General features: G+C 42.1%; 1 protein-coding gene across 4 annotated transcripts in view; it reads right to left on the reverse strand.

Moving 5' to 3' along the window:
* LOC146000511 (neurobeachin-like protein 1) overlaps window positions 1–12,785 on the reverse strand; it is a 723,922-nt gene that overhangs the window by 39,323 nt on the left and 671,814 nt on the right. For all 4 annotated transcript variants that reach the window (XM_083138250.1, XM_083138253.1, XM_083138251.1 and 1 more), the window contains one exon: window positions 963–1,164. In XM_083138250.1, coding sequence (XP_082994376.1) covers window positions 963–1,164 — 202 coding nt within the window. The remainder of the gene's footprint in view (window positions 1–962; window positions 1,165–12,785) is intronic.

Genomic DNA, 12,785 nt, shown 5'->3' on the forward strand with positions numbered 1-12,785 from the left:
TTAAATATTGCACTGTGCATGAAAAGAATATGTTGTGCTTATCAACAACTCGAAACTAACCACTTTTGCATCAAGTTTTTTAATTCGTTGCAATGATTAAGCATTCATTTTGAGACATTAAATTGCACACTGTAACATACATATTAAGAACTGGTGGTGGTTATTGTAAATTGGGAAGTGCTTTCATAAGGTAAGGTAAATATAATGTGAACACTTGATATTCTTGTATTTTAGATTATAGATGACACACAATGAAAATGATTTGTCACTTTAAAGAAGAAGAGGCATCTTGAGAACAACACACACTCATAAGGAGAGAGAGGGGGGAGAAGAGAAGAAGAATAAGAAGCTTTGTAAATTGCATCACAGTCTGTAAGAATATTCGCAAACAAATACAATCAGGAATTTGTAATAGACACAAAATATTAATGAAACTGTTAGTCCAAAATTGTTTCTTAGTTGCATTTGTTGCTTACATATTATACAGGGCAAGCACAAAATGAAAAATCTTTTTGCATTGTTGGAATAAAGTCCACAGAAATATGTAATAGTAATTTAAAAATCAAAGTCTTAATGATGACTCCATATAAGGTGAGGATAAAAAACTTGTGTGGTACAACAGCCCTTTGAGGGTCAAAGTCTGACAAACAGCTTTTCATGGTTCCATCACAACTGTTGTCAGCCTTTTAAAATTGGAGCCCCTCAACTATACTCATGATGCTGGATGAGCACTGACATTTTGGGACTCCCACTAGGGTGCAAAATATGGAGCTGCTCATACCCAAGGCAAAGGCAATAAGCACAGTAGCTCAAAGTGGAGGATTAGATTTTTGTAAAAATAAAGCACCCTTTAATCATGAAACGAGTGTTTTACTGATGATATTTGTCTCATAAATTTCCTGTCTTACTTGACTCAATTCTCTTTCATAGCACTGGTATTGATTATCGAACACTCTGCATACCTGATGGATCTTCAAAGTTGTCATATTTGGCCTTCACTTCAGGTATGTTCTTTGGATTAACAACTCCAATGGGCTTGGATAGATCACGAAAACTTTCAGAATTTTCCAAATCTAATTCTGTAGACAAGTAATCTGACAATATCCATGGGAACACAGGATACTGAGATAGATCATTGTATGTTCTCCCAGCAATTGTATTGAGCTGTAAAACAAAGTGAAAATTACCTTACATATTAACACAAAATCAGATGTTTCATGCGTGCAAGTGCTAATAACTGCCTCAATTCCAAGAATCTCATTATTTCAAACTGGATCATGCTGACATACAATGCAAGATTTAAAAAAATGGTATTTTATAAATATGCACCTTTCCTCCAAGAATAATTATTAGCGTGCAAGGTGTGTACAGACTCTATTAATGACAAGCACATTTATGAAACTTTGTAAATTTTGCGAGAAATTGCATCCAGACAGACTCAGGCTGGTCAGATGAAAAATTATTATTGAGATTTCAATTCTCAGGATTGATGTAAAGACAGTCTTACACCATTGGTTAAATTCTGCTCAGTAGTAAGAAACAGTGATGTGTAGAAGATTTTGTTTAATTTGCAATGAGAAGACAAGATAAAGAGTATGCAACATCACAATCAGTGGCAGCCTTGCAGTTCAGAGATGAGGAGCAGGGAGAGTGTTAACCTTTAAACAGCAAAAAGGCATGTTTGTGTGACACATTTAGGTGAGGTCACAAACACATATACGTGACACATGTAATTTCTCTTTTAATTTTGAAACATACTGGGACTCAGGTAATTTTCGGAGACACATGTTTTGAGTGCTACATGAGTCTTGAGGCATCCTGTTAGTTATTATTAACATTAAGTTGATTCTGGCTATATTGGGGGAGATTTTCCAGCAAAGAATCACGACTTTTACATTAGAATTTTTTCCTCTCTGAAAGTATCAGCAGCACATGCACAATTCTTGCCACAAGAATAGAACACATATGCAATAAGCAAATACTATTTTATACCTCACATCCCAGTGTTGCCTATGTGGAGGCCCAACATAGTTCAAATTTCATTAAAAAAAATAAGACCTTTTTAACTTTTATCTTCCTCTTCTACTTGATAAATTAAAATTATGTTTTTTTCTTTACCTTAGGTTTATAGCCTAATTTATACTGAACAAAAAGAGCTAAAATTTGTAACCTTAGCATTTGTAACTACAGACATATATAAACCTTGCACACTTTTTAATTATTTTGCTGAAAATGAGCTTGGTGTTGAGGCTCTATAAGGGTTAAAGGAGCTCTCTGAAATGGTTGGTTTCATAACACAGACATTAAAGAATTATTTTGTTTGTAACAATTAGTAATTTTTGTATATTTACTAGATATGAATAACCACGATAGGGCATCTGACTACCATACAGGAGACCCAGGTTCGATTCCCGGCAGGGAAGAACTGGGATTTTCTCCACCTGTTCAAGAGGATCCAGCACTCACCCAGCATCATATAAACTGGTTACCTGGAGGAAACTCTGGGGAGTAAAGGCAGCCAGGGGCATGGTGCTGATCATATAACCCCCACCTTCAGCCATGATCAAGAAAGTGTGGAGCCTTAACTCCACACACCCCTAGACACTTTCATGGCATGGTGCAAAGCACAGGGGGGCACTTTACTTTACTTTTTTTACTTTCTTTTACTAGATATGAATGTACAAATGATTAAATTGGTTTGATTGATTTGCTTTATTTTACTTCGCTTTTTTACTTCAAAAGTGATGAATGGACTCTCACAAACATCCATGCCCAGACAGGGATTAGAAACCTGGACCCTTGGCATTGTAGCACGATGTGCTAACCACTCTGCCATGGGGGCCGGCCCAAATGATTAGAGTTGAAAAGTACCGTGCGTTCATTTCGATCTTCAGCCGAGAGATTGGGAGAAGCATGGCGGGCGGCACTGACGGAGATGCCGACATTTGCGGCTTGTAATGCCCGCTTATTTTTATGGACATATGCAGACATTTATATAAATATTGCAAAAAACGAGCACTAACCTGTGTTATAACATGCAAAAGTTATTCTGTAATTCATCCAAGTTCTGCTCTTATATACACAAATAAATACGCTTTAGAAACGATGTTAAGAGCCACAGATAATGAAACATTTTAATCATAGTTTTGACCAGTAACGTCCTGCTTAAGTTTATATCCTTGAAAGAGTTTTGTGTCGATGGGGATCGTTTGGAGGTTTCGAATGTGCAACACTGTATCAAGATTACGCTGCAGACGAATCCGTTAAAAGTCAATGGTGTTCGTGAGCTTCCTTGCAATCCGAAATCTCATCGAGTTTTTTGTTCCTTCGCGACTAGATGAAGACAGAGCTGTGAATATAGTGGCGAGGAGATGTAAACCAAGAGCATGTTAATTTCGTACTGTGCACAAGAGTGTTATTCTTGGTTACTTGCCGTTACTTGTTTGTCTTATTGCAGTGTGTGTGTGTGTTGTGTCAGTGAGACGATTGGAATGCCAGCCGCAAGGTTCACGTTAGAACAAAGAATTTTTATGTATGACGCTTACGTGAAAACAGACTCGTGTCGAGACGTGTGTAGGCAATTTGTACAGAAATTCTCAAGCGTTTCACCTCCACATAGAGATACGGTTAGACATCTTGTCCTTAAATTACGAGAAACTGGATCGTTAAATTTTAAAACACCTAAGCAAAAACGACGGATTCTAATCGAAGCAAAACTTGCTGAAATTGGTGCAGGGTTAGAACGTTCTCCAAACAAACCTCTACGCCGTGTTTCACAGGAGATGGGTGTGTCAAAATCATCAGCACATACAACCACTAAGCTACTAAAATTAAAACCGTACTCTTATAACACAGGTTAGTGCTCGTTTTGCAATATTTATATAAATTTCTGCATATGTCCATAAAAATAAGCAGGCATTACAGGATGAAAATGTCAGCATATCCATCAGCACCGCCCACCACGCTTCTCCCGATCTCTCGGCTGAAGATCAAAATGAACGCACGGTATAATGAAATTTTCCATAAAGTAAAGAGCAACATTTTCACGTTCATCATCCAAAAAAACATCTATGGAATTCGATTTTGTGTGTGCGAGTAGTAGGATCAACCCGGTTCAACGCCCGAAAATGAGGCTCGGTGAGGCTCGCCTTAATGGATTTCTCTCGTAAGGCATGAGCCTCATTTTCTCGCAGTGTTGCCAGCTCACCCCAAGAATATTTCACCATGTGATATTTTACAGGCGAAGCTAACCTACAAATGGGAGTTGGCAACACTGGCAACATCAATTGCGGTTTAGTGTTGCCAACTCACCTCAAGAATATTTCACCATGTGATATTTTACAGGCGAAGCTAACCTACAGAGTAGTACAGTGGCACGGGTTCTGCAACCGAAAATGGCGCTCGGTGGCGCTCGCAGTGTTGCTAACCCCCTACTCGAAAAAATCACCAAGGTTTTTGTTTTTGGGTATAACCTAACCTCAAGCAAGGAGCTGGCAACGCTTGAGGCTTTCTCGCAGTGTTGCCAACTCACCCCAAGAATATTTCACCATGTGATATTTTACAAGCGAAGCTAACCTACAAATGGGAGTTGGCAACACTGATTAGTGGAGGTAGCCGGGTTCTGCAACATTAATTGGCGTTCAGTGTTGCCAACTCACCTCAAGAATATTTCACCATGTGATATTTTACAGGCGAAGCTAACCTACGAATGGGAGTTGGCAATACTGGCAACATTAATTGGCGATCAGTGTTGCCAACTCACCCCAAGAATATTTCACCATGTGATATTTGACAGGCGAAGCTAACCTACGAATAAGAGTTAGCAACACTGATTAGTGTAATCAGCTCAGTTGAGCGCCATCAATTGACGATCAGTGTTGCCAACTCACCCCAAGAATATTTCACCATATGATATTTTACAAGCAAAGATAACCTACGAATGGGAGTTGGCAATATTGACTAGTGGAGGTGCACGGGTTCACCAGCATCAATTGCGATTCAGTGTTGCCAACTCACCCCAAGAATATTTTACCATATGATATTTTATTTCCAAGTCCCGGGGACACCAATGTATATCGTGACTTTTGTAAACCTCTCTCGGGAACGATGTGCCACACACACGCGCGCGCGCCTATCGGCAGATTACGTTTCGCGTATTTATTTGTTGCGCTGACACAGCGTGATGAGTAAATAATGCATTTTCTTATTTCTGAAGTACGAATGCACTTTATCGTAATCTTCCAAGTCCCGGGGGACACTAATGTTTGTATATCGTGACCTTTGTAAACCTCTCTCGGGAACGATGTGCCACACGCACGCGCGTGCTGGCGCCTCTTATTATTTTTGTATTGTGACTCAAGCAAACAAACAAATAATTTTTTTTTATTTTTTTAGGATTCCTAGCCTCTAACCTCGCCAGGGTGCGTGGTGCTCAACCCAAAAAGGTTCTAACGGCTGTGGTTATGGATAACCACACCTCTGTAGAGTTTTCATGTGTTTTTTTTTCTCTCAAACTTCCATGAAACTCTACAGAGGACCTCCGTAATGCATGCAACATGTACTAACGACTCTAGTGTTATTTGATGTTGTAATATTTTTGGATATAGAGTTTTATTGTGAGATATGTTTATTATAATATTTTTGATGAAGATGGAGAATGTGTGTGTTATAAAAACTAAAGTTGCATGCTTTTTTTTTCTAGTGTGTGTGTGTGCTTGATGTTCGACAGCATCTGTAACGATAAAAAAATTTTATTGTTAATTTTCTCATGTAAAAACAACAAAATTTTGTGCAAATTCTGATTGTCTCGTGCTATAGTGCAAAAAAAACTGATGAAAAAAAGATATTGTAACTGATAATTGGTGAAATTGACATTGTAACTGATCTGAACTAGAGAAATTCGTATTATTATTGTGCTAGCACAAAATTTTTATTGTAACTGATTGTGCAAGAAAAAGATGTTAAACCTGTTAAAACTGCTCTGTGACCCTCTCGTTCTTCACGTCGTACGCGAAAGACTTCTCTGCAATCAGGATGACGCTGCACACGGTGTCATCGGGCAAGGCTTCGTGGAACTCGCAGACGATTTTGATGTTGGTGCGATCGTTGACCACCACCTGCTTCCTCTTCGTGGTATTGATGACGAACATCGGCCTGCGGATTTTGAATTCGCTGGGCGTGTAGTACATGTCCACGTTTCCCTCGGTCACGCGCTTGTAAGCCGTGTAAGCTTCGTAAAGTTTGAGGTAATCGTCTTTGGTCATGTCGAGGTTGTAATTCTCGCGCGGGAACACTTCGTTGCGTCCATTCTTCAGATAAATGTTCTTGATCTTGCAGTCGTCGAACTTGCTGGAATCTTTTTCCTGGTTGTTATCGCGCCCGGTCTGAAAGAGTACCACGACGAAATCTGGCATGTCGAACTGTATGTTGTTGAACTGTGTCGTCACGTCGAATTCCATGTGACTTCCCGACGCCAACTTCTGCACGCACTGGTAACCGTGAAAGTGAATCGGCACCTGCGGACTCTTCAAGATCTCCGCTTTGTACTTGAGGGCGTAGTTCGTCTCGTATTCCACGATCGGCATTCTCAATTCCATGCTTCGGATGACGCACTTGGCTGCTTCGGGTAATGTGTTGGCTATCGGCGTGCCGTCGGCGTTCAAGTTGGTGTATCGCATCAGCGCGTCGTTGTCGTTGGCTGCTCTTCGAAACGTGACGCGCAATCCTCCCTTCCACATGATCTCTTTGTAGTCGGAGAAGAATCCCGGTAGCAGACGCATGGGAAAGAGCACCGTGTGACTTTTTGTTGATATTTTCGTCCCTGCTTCGAATCCTCCCGCCTGGTAGTATGCCGCGTCTGTTTTGGATAATTTCAATGTTCCCACTGCCGTCGACGTGATACCTGGATAATCGATTCTGTCGATGACGGTGTTGTGTTTCCTCACCTCCACCTGCGAGAACAGATGAGGCACGAAGTTGTCCACGAGTTTCAAATTTGCATTGGGTGGAAATGCGTCTTCGCTTTCTTTCTTCACTACGTCGAATTGAAGGTAGAGGTCCGCTCTGTGAGGATGAACGAACCCATCCCCTACGTCCACGTCGTATTCGATCTCCCTGTTCGCTTCGTTGAGATTGGCGAACGTGCGACGGTTGGGAGGAAAAGATTGCAATTCGTAACTTTCGATTTGCTCCATTTTCACTATGTATGGTTATTTATTATATGTTGATCTCCACGATGGCAGTGGTCGTTGCACCTGCGAAATCCACCACGTCTCCTTTCTCGTTCGTCACCACCAACTCTATGTCGTCTATGCGGTTGCGGCATACTGGAAAATAGATCGGCGAAGAGGGTGTGTAGATGATCGGTTCCATGAATTCGGAACTGGGTTTGAACGTGGCTATGATTCCCGTCTGCTTGTGACTTCCCAGTAATCCGTCCGAGGATTTCGTGATCATGCCTTCCGCCACGTTGCAGTGAACGTTTAGAGTATCTATGGCTAGAAATTTAGGAATGTTGGTTGCCGTGTGTTTGATGCCAGCTTCGAGTTTGGTGTTGTTCTCGAAACCTAAAAGTTCTCCCATGGTACCCAGGTTTATGGTTTCCGTCGCCGATAGGATTTCCACTCTGTGCGTGACCGAATTTTGAGAAAGGTACGTGCCTTTGGGTAATTGAGCTTGCAAAGTGGAAAGATTGTATTGGCCTGGCGTGACGACAATGTGTTCGCTTCCGACGCTAATTTTGTTGTTGTGCTGCGTGACGTTAGGTATGAGGTACATGCTGTAGAATGCACGCAGAGCTACGGATTTAGGATAGACGATGTCGTCGTGCAGCGTGAGTTTCAGGATCGAAGATTCGCTCGTGAGATGAAACACGCCCATCGTGTTTAAGATTCCACAATGCTTTCTGGAAATGTTCCACCGACGGGTTATTTATTTTAGACATGTATGCGAGAACGGAAAGGCATAGGTGGCCGCAGTTAACATCGGTGAAACCCTGGATGCGTTTGTCATTGTAGTAGAGGTTGGCAACACTGAGATACTTCACCAACCTGGCAGGTGGTGTGCCACCGAACGAATCGAAAACAAATGCATTGTTATCGTCAATTTTGAGGTAGCATATCCAATGTGTACCAGGATTTTTGTAACTGTCCAGGTTGACCACCCCATACTCCTTTTTCTTCACAGCAGAGGGTAGAGAATCGGACATGAAAACACCCCTGAAGTTCTTTATTCCCAACAGTTCGATCAGAGATTCAATATCGAAGTTGGACAGGGCTTTTTCTTTTTTTTATATTTCTTCAAAGCATCAAGGTTGCTTTTTTGTTTTTTGGTTATACCTTTCCCCTTTTTCTCCATAGCCAGGTTGTGACGTTTTTGTTCTTCCAATTCTGCCTTGTTCTTCTTCGAGTCGATGACGGTTTTCGCGATGGCGGCGCTACCGCCGGCCAAACTTCCAACGGCCCCCAATGCTGCCAGGATAGCTGGGATGCTGAATATGAAACCTCCGATTTTTTGCTGTTTCCGCGAACGCTGCAAGCGTCTCAATTGAGGTGTGCTGAGAAGTAATTTCATTCCGTGTCCTTTCGTCAAGCAAGAACATTTCTTCTCGCGTTGTTTCTTGGTAAGTAACCCATCGAGGGCACCTAGATTTTTCAGATTGGAGTATGGTATCTGGTACACGACACCCTTGGGCTTCATGTTGATGCTCTATATGCAATCTTTACGGTATGTTATTTATATATATGTTTTGAGATTTTTTTGTGTAATTTTTTTGGTATGTTATTTATATATAAATGTTCTGAGATTTTTTTGTTTCGTGTAATTTTTTTTCAAGGATATACTCCACGCAGAGTCGTTACACAAATTCTATTACGTGCTTTGTTTTCTTACCAAGAAGTTCTTTTGTACCCTTGTACACGATTCGAGTTTTGTTCTCGATTAAAATAGCTAGCTTCTCGTTGGATAACATGTCAGCGTATCGATCTGGTAAAAATAGACTGTATTGTGCGTTGAGCAACAGACGCGCCTTGGGACCATACTGGGTAGAAACAATTGAACCGGAAGTTATCGTGTAAGGTTTGTCCACTTCCAATTCCCGAATTTTTACATACTCTACTGACAAATTTAGCATTTGTTTTAATGCTTGGAGGTCACTCATTTTTTCAGTTGTCATATCGAAGAGAAATTTTCAGTGTGTGTGTTAGAGAAATTTAGTTCTTTTTTTTTCACGATGTGTGTTATTTATATATACCGAAGATTTTTTTTCACGATGTGTGTTATTTATATATATATTTTTTTCACGATTTGTATCGAAGATTTTTTTTGTGTGTGTGCGTTAGAGGAAGAAAGTTCGTGCTTCGGAAAACGCAATGATGTGCGTGATGATATCTTCCGTCTCTTGTTTCGACTTATGCCAATCATCTGTGAATCGTCTTCTCCCCTGCCTCGCCTCATGCAGTTCATCTAACCTATTGTTTAATTTTTCCCCTGCGGCCGAAAAAAGAGTGTCGAGATCGTCGCACCTCATGCCGCTAATTTCCCGAAGATAATCCTTGACAGCCATTTCACAAGGGATGCGAAATTCCGGCGTTGATCTCGCTATGATCAAAAATTTTCTTATATCCTCACAATCTCTGTTTACTGCATGTTTGAATATTTTACACAGTAGTTCGTGTGGCAAGTCGGTTATACCAGACATGATGTTTTTTTTTACTGTATGTTATTTATATACCCCACCCAAGTTTTTGTTTTGTGTTCATGGCTATGGTGGTGCCCAGTGCCGCAACTCTTTCTCCCAGCGATGCGTCTCTACTAACGAATCTTTCGAAAGCTGCGTGCTCTAACTTTCTGTCTGCTTCGTGACGTGCATTCAGATCGGTGCGAGTGGTGTTGTAGGCAATGTCGTGATCTTTGCATGCGGCGTCCAACGGATTTACACCCTTGTCTCCTCTCTCCAATCTTTTCTCGAGTTTGGTACCCGGTCCGCAGTACTGGTAGCCGGGTAAATGCATCTCGAAAGGTAACTTGTTGATGATGTCGTTCACGAGTCCCTTTCCTTCGGCCACGTTCCAGAATCTCGGAGGCAGCGTGTTGATAATTTTAATGAGGTAACCTATGCCCTTGTCGTCGTTCACGATGAAGTTGGAAAGTTTGGCGCTGATCATGTCCACAATTCCTACCTTCTCGTTGTAGAAATTACGATTGCCTGCATTCTCCTCTCCTGCAATAACCAACAATCGGTCTATGAGCTTGCGCACGTCGTCCACCCAAACGAACTCTTTGGGTAGGGTGTTGTAGAGTTTGACGCCGCTGCCTGTTTTGACCTGGTTCCATATCGGCTTGATGAGATTTCTGTACTTCTCGCCGCTGCTCGATTTCACCCTATTCTGCGAGGCGTCGTTGTTCTGGTACAAGGCATCCGTCATGATCAAAATTTCTTTGTAACTCTGGTAATCTTCGTCAGTGTAATCTTTCGGCTGCTTTTTGGCAACGAGTTCCCACAGTCCCACCGTACCCGGATACCTGTTCCAACTATTCTTCTCGCCTAAATTAACTTTAATGTCGTTGCCTTCGAAGGTCACCTTCGATTTTCCAATCTTCCAAACCACACCGCCGCCCTCGTTGCTCTCCATGCTCGGATACAATCCGAACACTTCATCCTTGTCGAATTTCCCCGTGCTCAGGTAGTCTCGTGCCAAAGGTCCCAACTCGATCTTATCCAAAGACGACGACGTGCTACCTATGGCTTGACGTCGTGCCGGTACGTCCTTCAGTTCGAACGGCGTCGAAGGAATGCTCGAAATAGGCGTGGGTACGGCGTAACTTTTAGCTGCAAGTGGTACGAGTTCGTTGATCAAATTTTTATTTTGTTCCGTGACGCCTTTAATTTCTTTACCTAGATCGCTGATGGCGTCGATCACAGGTTGATCTTGACGTTTCTTCTCTTCGTAGAATCCGCGATTCTCGGATTTCCAACCTTTGAAGCGTTTCGCGAGGTAATCGCGGAGCTTGAGATTTTCGTCTTCGATTTTTCGTTTCGTCATAACGTTATTTATACACGTTGTTTCTCACAACGTTGCAACGTTTAGAAAGTCGTTGATTTTGTTTCTGTATTTTCCGTCGTTGGGTTTCCTTGTCATGTCGATCGTTGCGAATCCGAAATCGTCACTGTTCCAACAGTGGGAGCAGCAGCGTTCCGAAAATTGATTGTAGTTCATGTCTCCGCCTACGTAGTCATCGTACGCGTGCTTGAGGTTGGTGTGATCTTGACGAAACAAACATATGAAATTAGCGTTGTCGCGTACTAACTGTTTTGGAATTTTGGAAAACGTTTGAGCTAGGAAGAAGCAATCTATTCCTTTGTGACGACCTTGCGTGAAAAAATTGCGAATTTCATTTTGATTTTCCAGGATGACATCGTCGAACACAACGACTGAATTTTCACGACAATCGTCGAGTGGCTTTATTTCCGAAGCGAACGTTGCAATGTCCAGACCATCGTACAGTTTCATCAGTTGCTTGTATTTCGCTTGTTCGAGACTTTTCGAAAATACGTAGAGGTGCCTGTTCTTCCAATCTAACCAATTCGGTGCGAGGAGAAAATTGTCCACGAGCAGTGTCGTTTTTCCACACCCCGAAGGACCTACGATCAGACAGCGGATGCTGTCGGGAAGCAACTCGCCGTTCCTTTTCTTCTTTCGATTTTCCGAATCAGGTAGACGTTTCACGACATTCCACGCACTCATAGAATCACTTCGTTTGAATCGATCCAACTCGTGTCTGGAAGTCCCAGCCATTTCACCAAAATTTTGTCGCCTCTCTTACGCAAAACTTTTTCGATAAGGTACGTGTCGGGGTATTTAGTTTTAGAGAGTTCCTCCTCGTAGAAGCGCCCCAATAAAATTTCACCGCCACTGTCCTTTATTATATACGTGTGACGGTTTCCGGGTAGAACTCGAACCACGGTAAAAAGTTCCGTGCTCCAGTTTCGTGTGAAACCCCTGTCGAACGTTTGCTTCAATTTGCTGATCCTCACCTGGTCTCCAATTTTGAATTTTGATTTCTTGGTAGTCGTGGGAGTGTACTTTGGACAGTAAACTGTAGAAATTAAACGCTGCTCGTCGGACTTGGTAACGTCAGCTGGCTTCATGCCTATCGTTCTGTGTACCGTATTATTATAAGTGTCGACGAGTTCCGGCAGTATGTCGACCCATTTGTAATTTCCTCGAAGCGTGAATCGTTTCCACATGTGTGTTTTCAAGGTTCGATTAAATCTTTCCACAATGCTGGCTTTGATGTGACTGAAGGTTGAATAATGTCGAATGTCGTGTTTCCGAATAAACTTTTGGAATACGGCATTGTAAAATTCCTTCCCCTTGTCCGTTTGCAAAAACCGAGGTCGTCTGTCGCTTTCGCGAAAAATTGTCTTGAATGCTTCCGTGACGCACGTCCCCGTTTTCGCCTTCAAAGGTAGAGCCCATGCGAATTTCGAAAATGTGTCTATGACTGTGAGGAGGTACTTGTTACCCTTGTTCAATTTATGTACGTTTTTTAGATTGCCGCTACTCATCTCCACGAGGTCACTTTGCCAGAGGTCATCGATTCCCTTGGTTACCACCGCCAAACGTTCGTAGTTGCGGCGTGCAGGTTTATGCAATTCTTCGACGATGGCTTGCCTAGACATTTTTTAGAGATTACGTTTGAAGAGAAGCACCAGCGTGATGGGATTCAAAGAGGGTGGCACTTCGCTCGTGTTTTGAATGATCAGCTTATCGCCGGCACTCACG

This window comes from Lepisma saccharinum, chromosome 16, assembly GCF_977018435.1.
Source record: "Lepisma saccharinum chromosome 16, izLepSacc3.1, whole genome shotgun sequence".
In the NCBI taxonomy this organism is placed as follows: Eukaryota; Metazoa; Arthropoda; class Insecta; order Zygentoma; family Lepismatidae; genus Lepisma; species Lepisma saccharinum.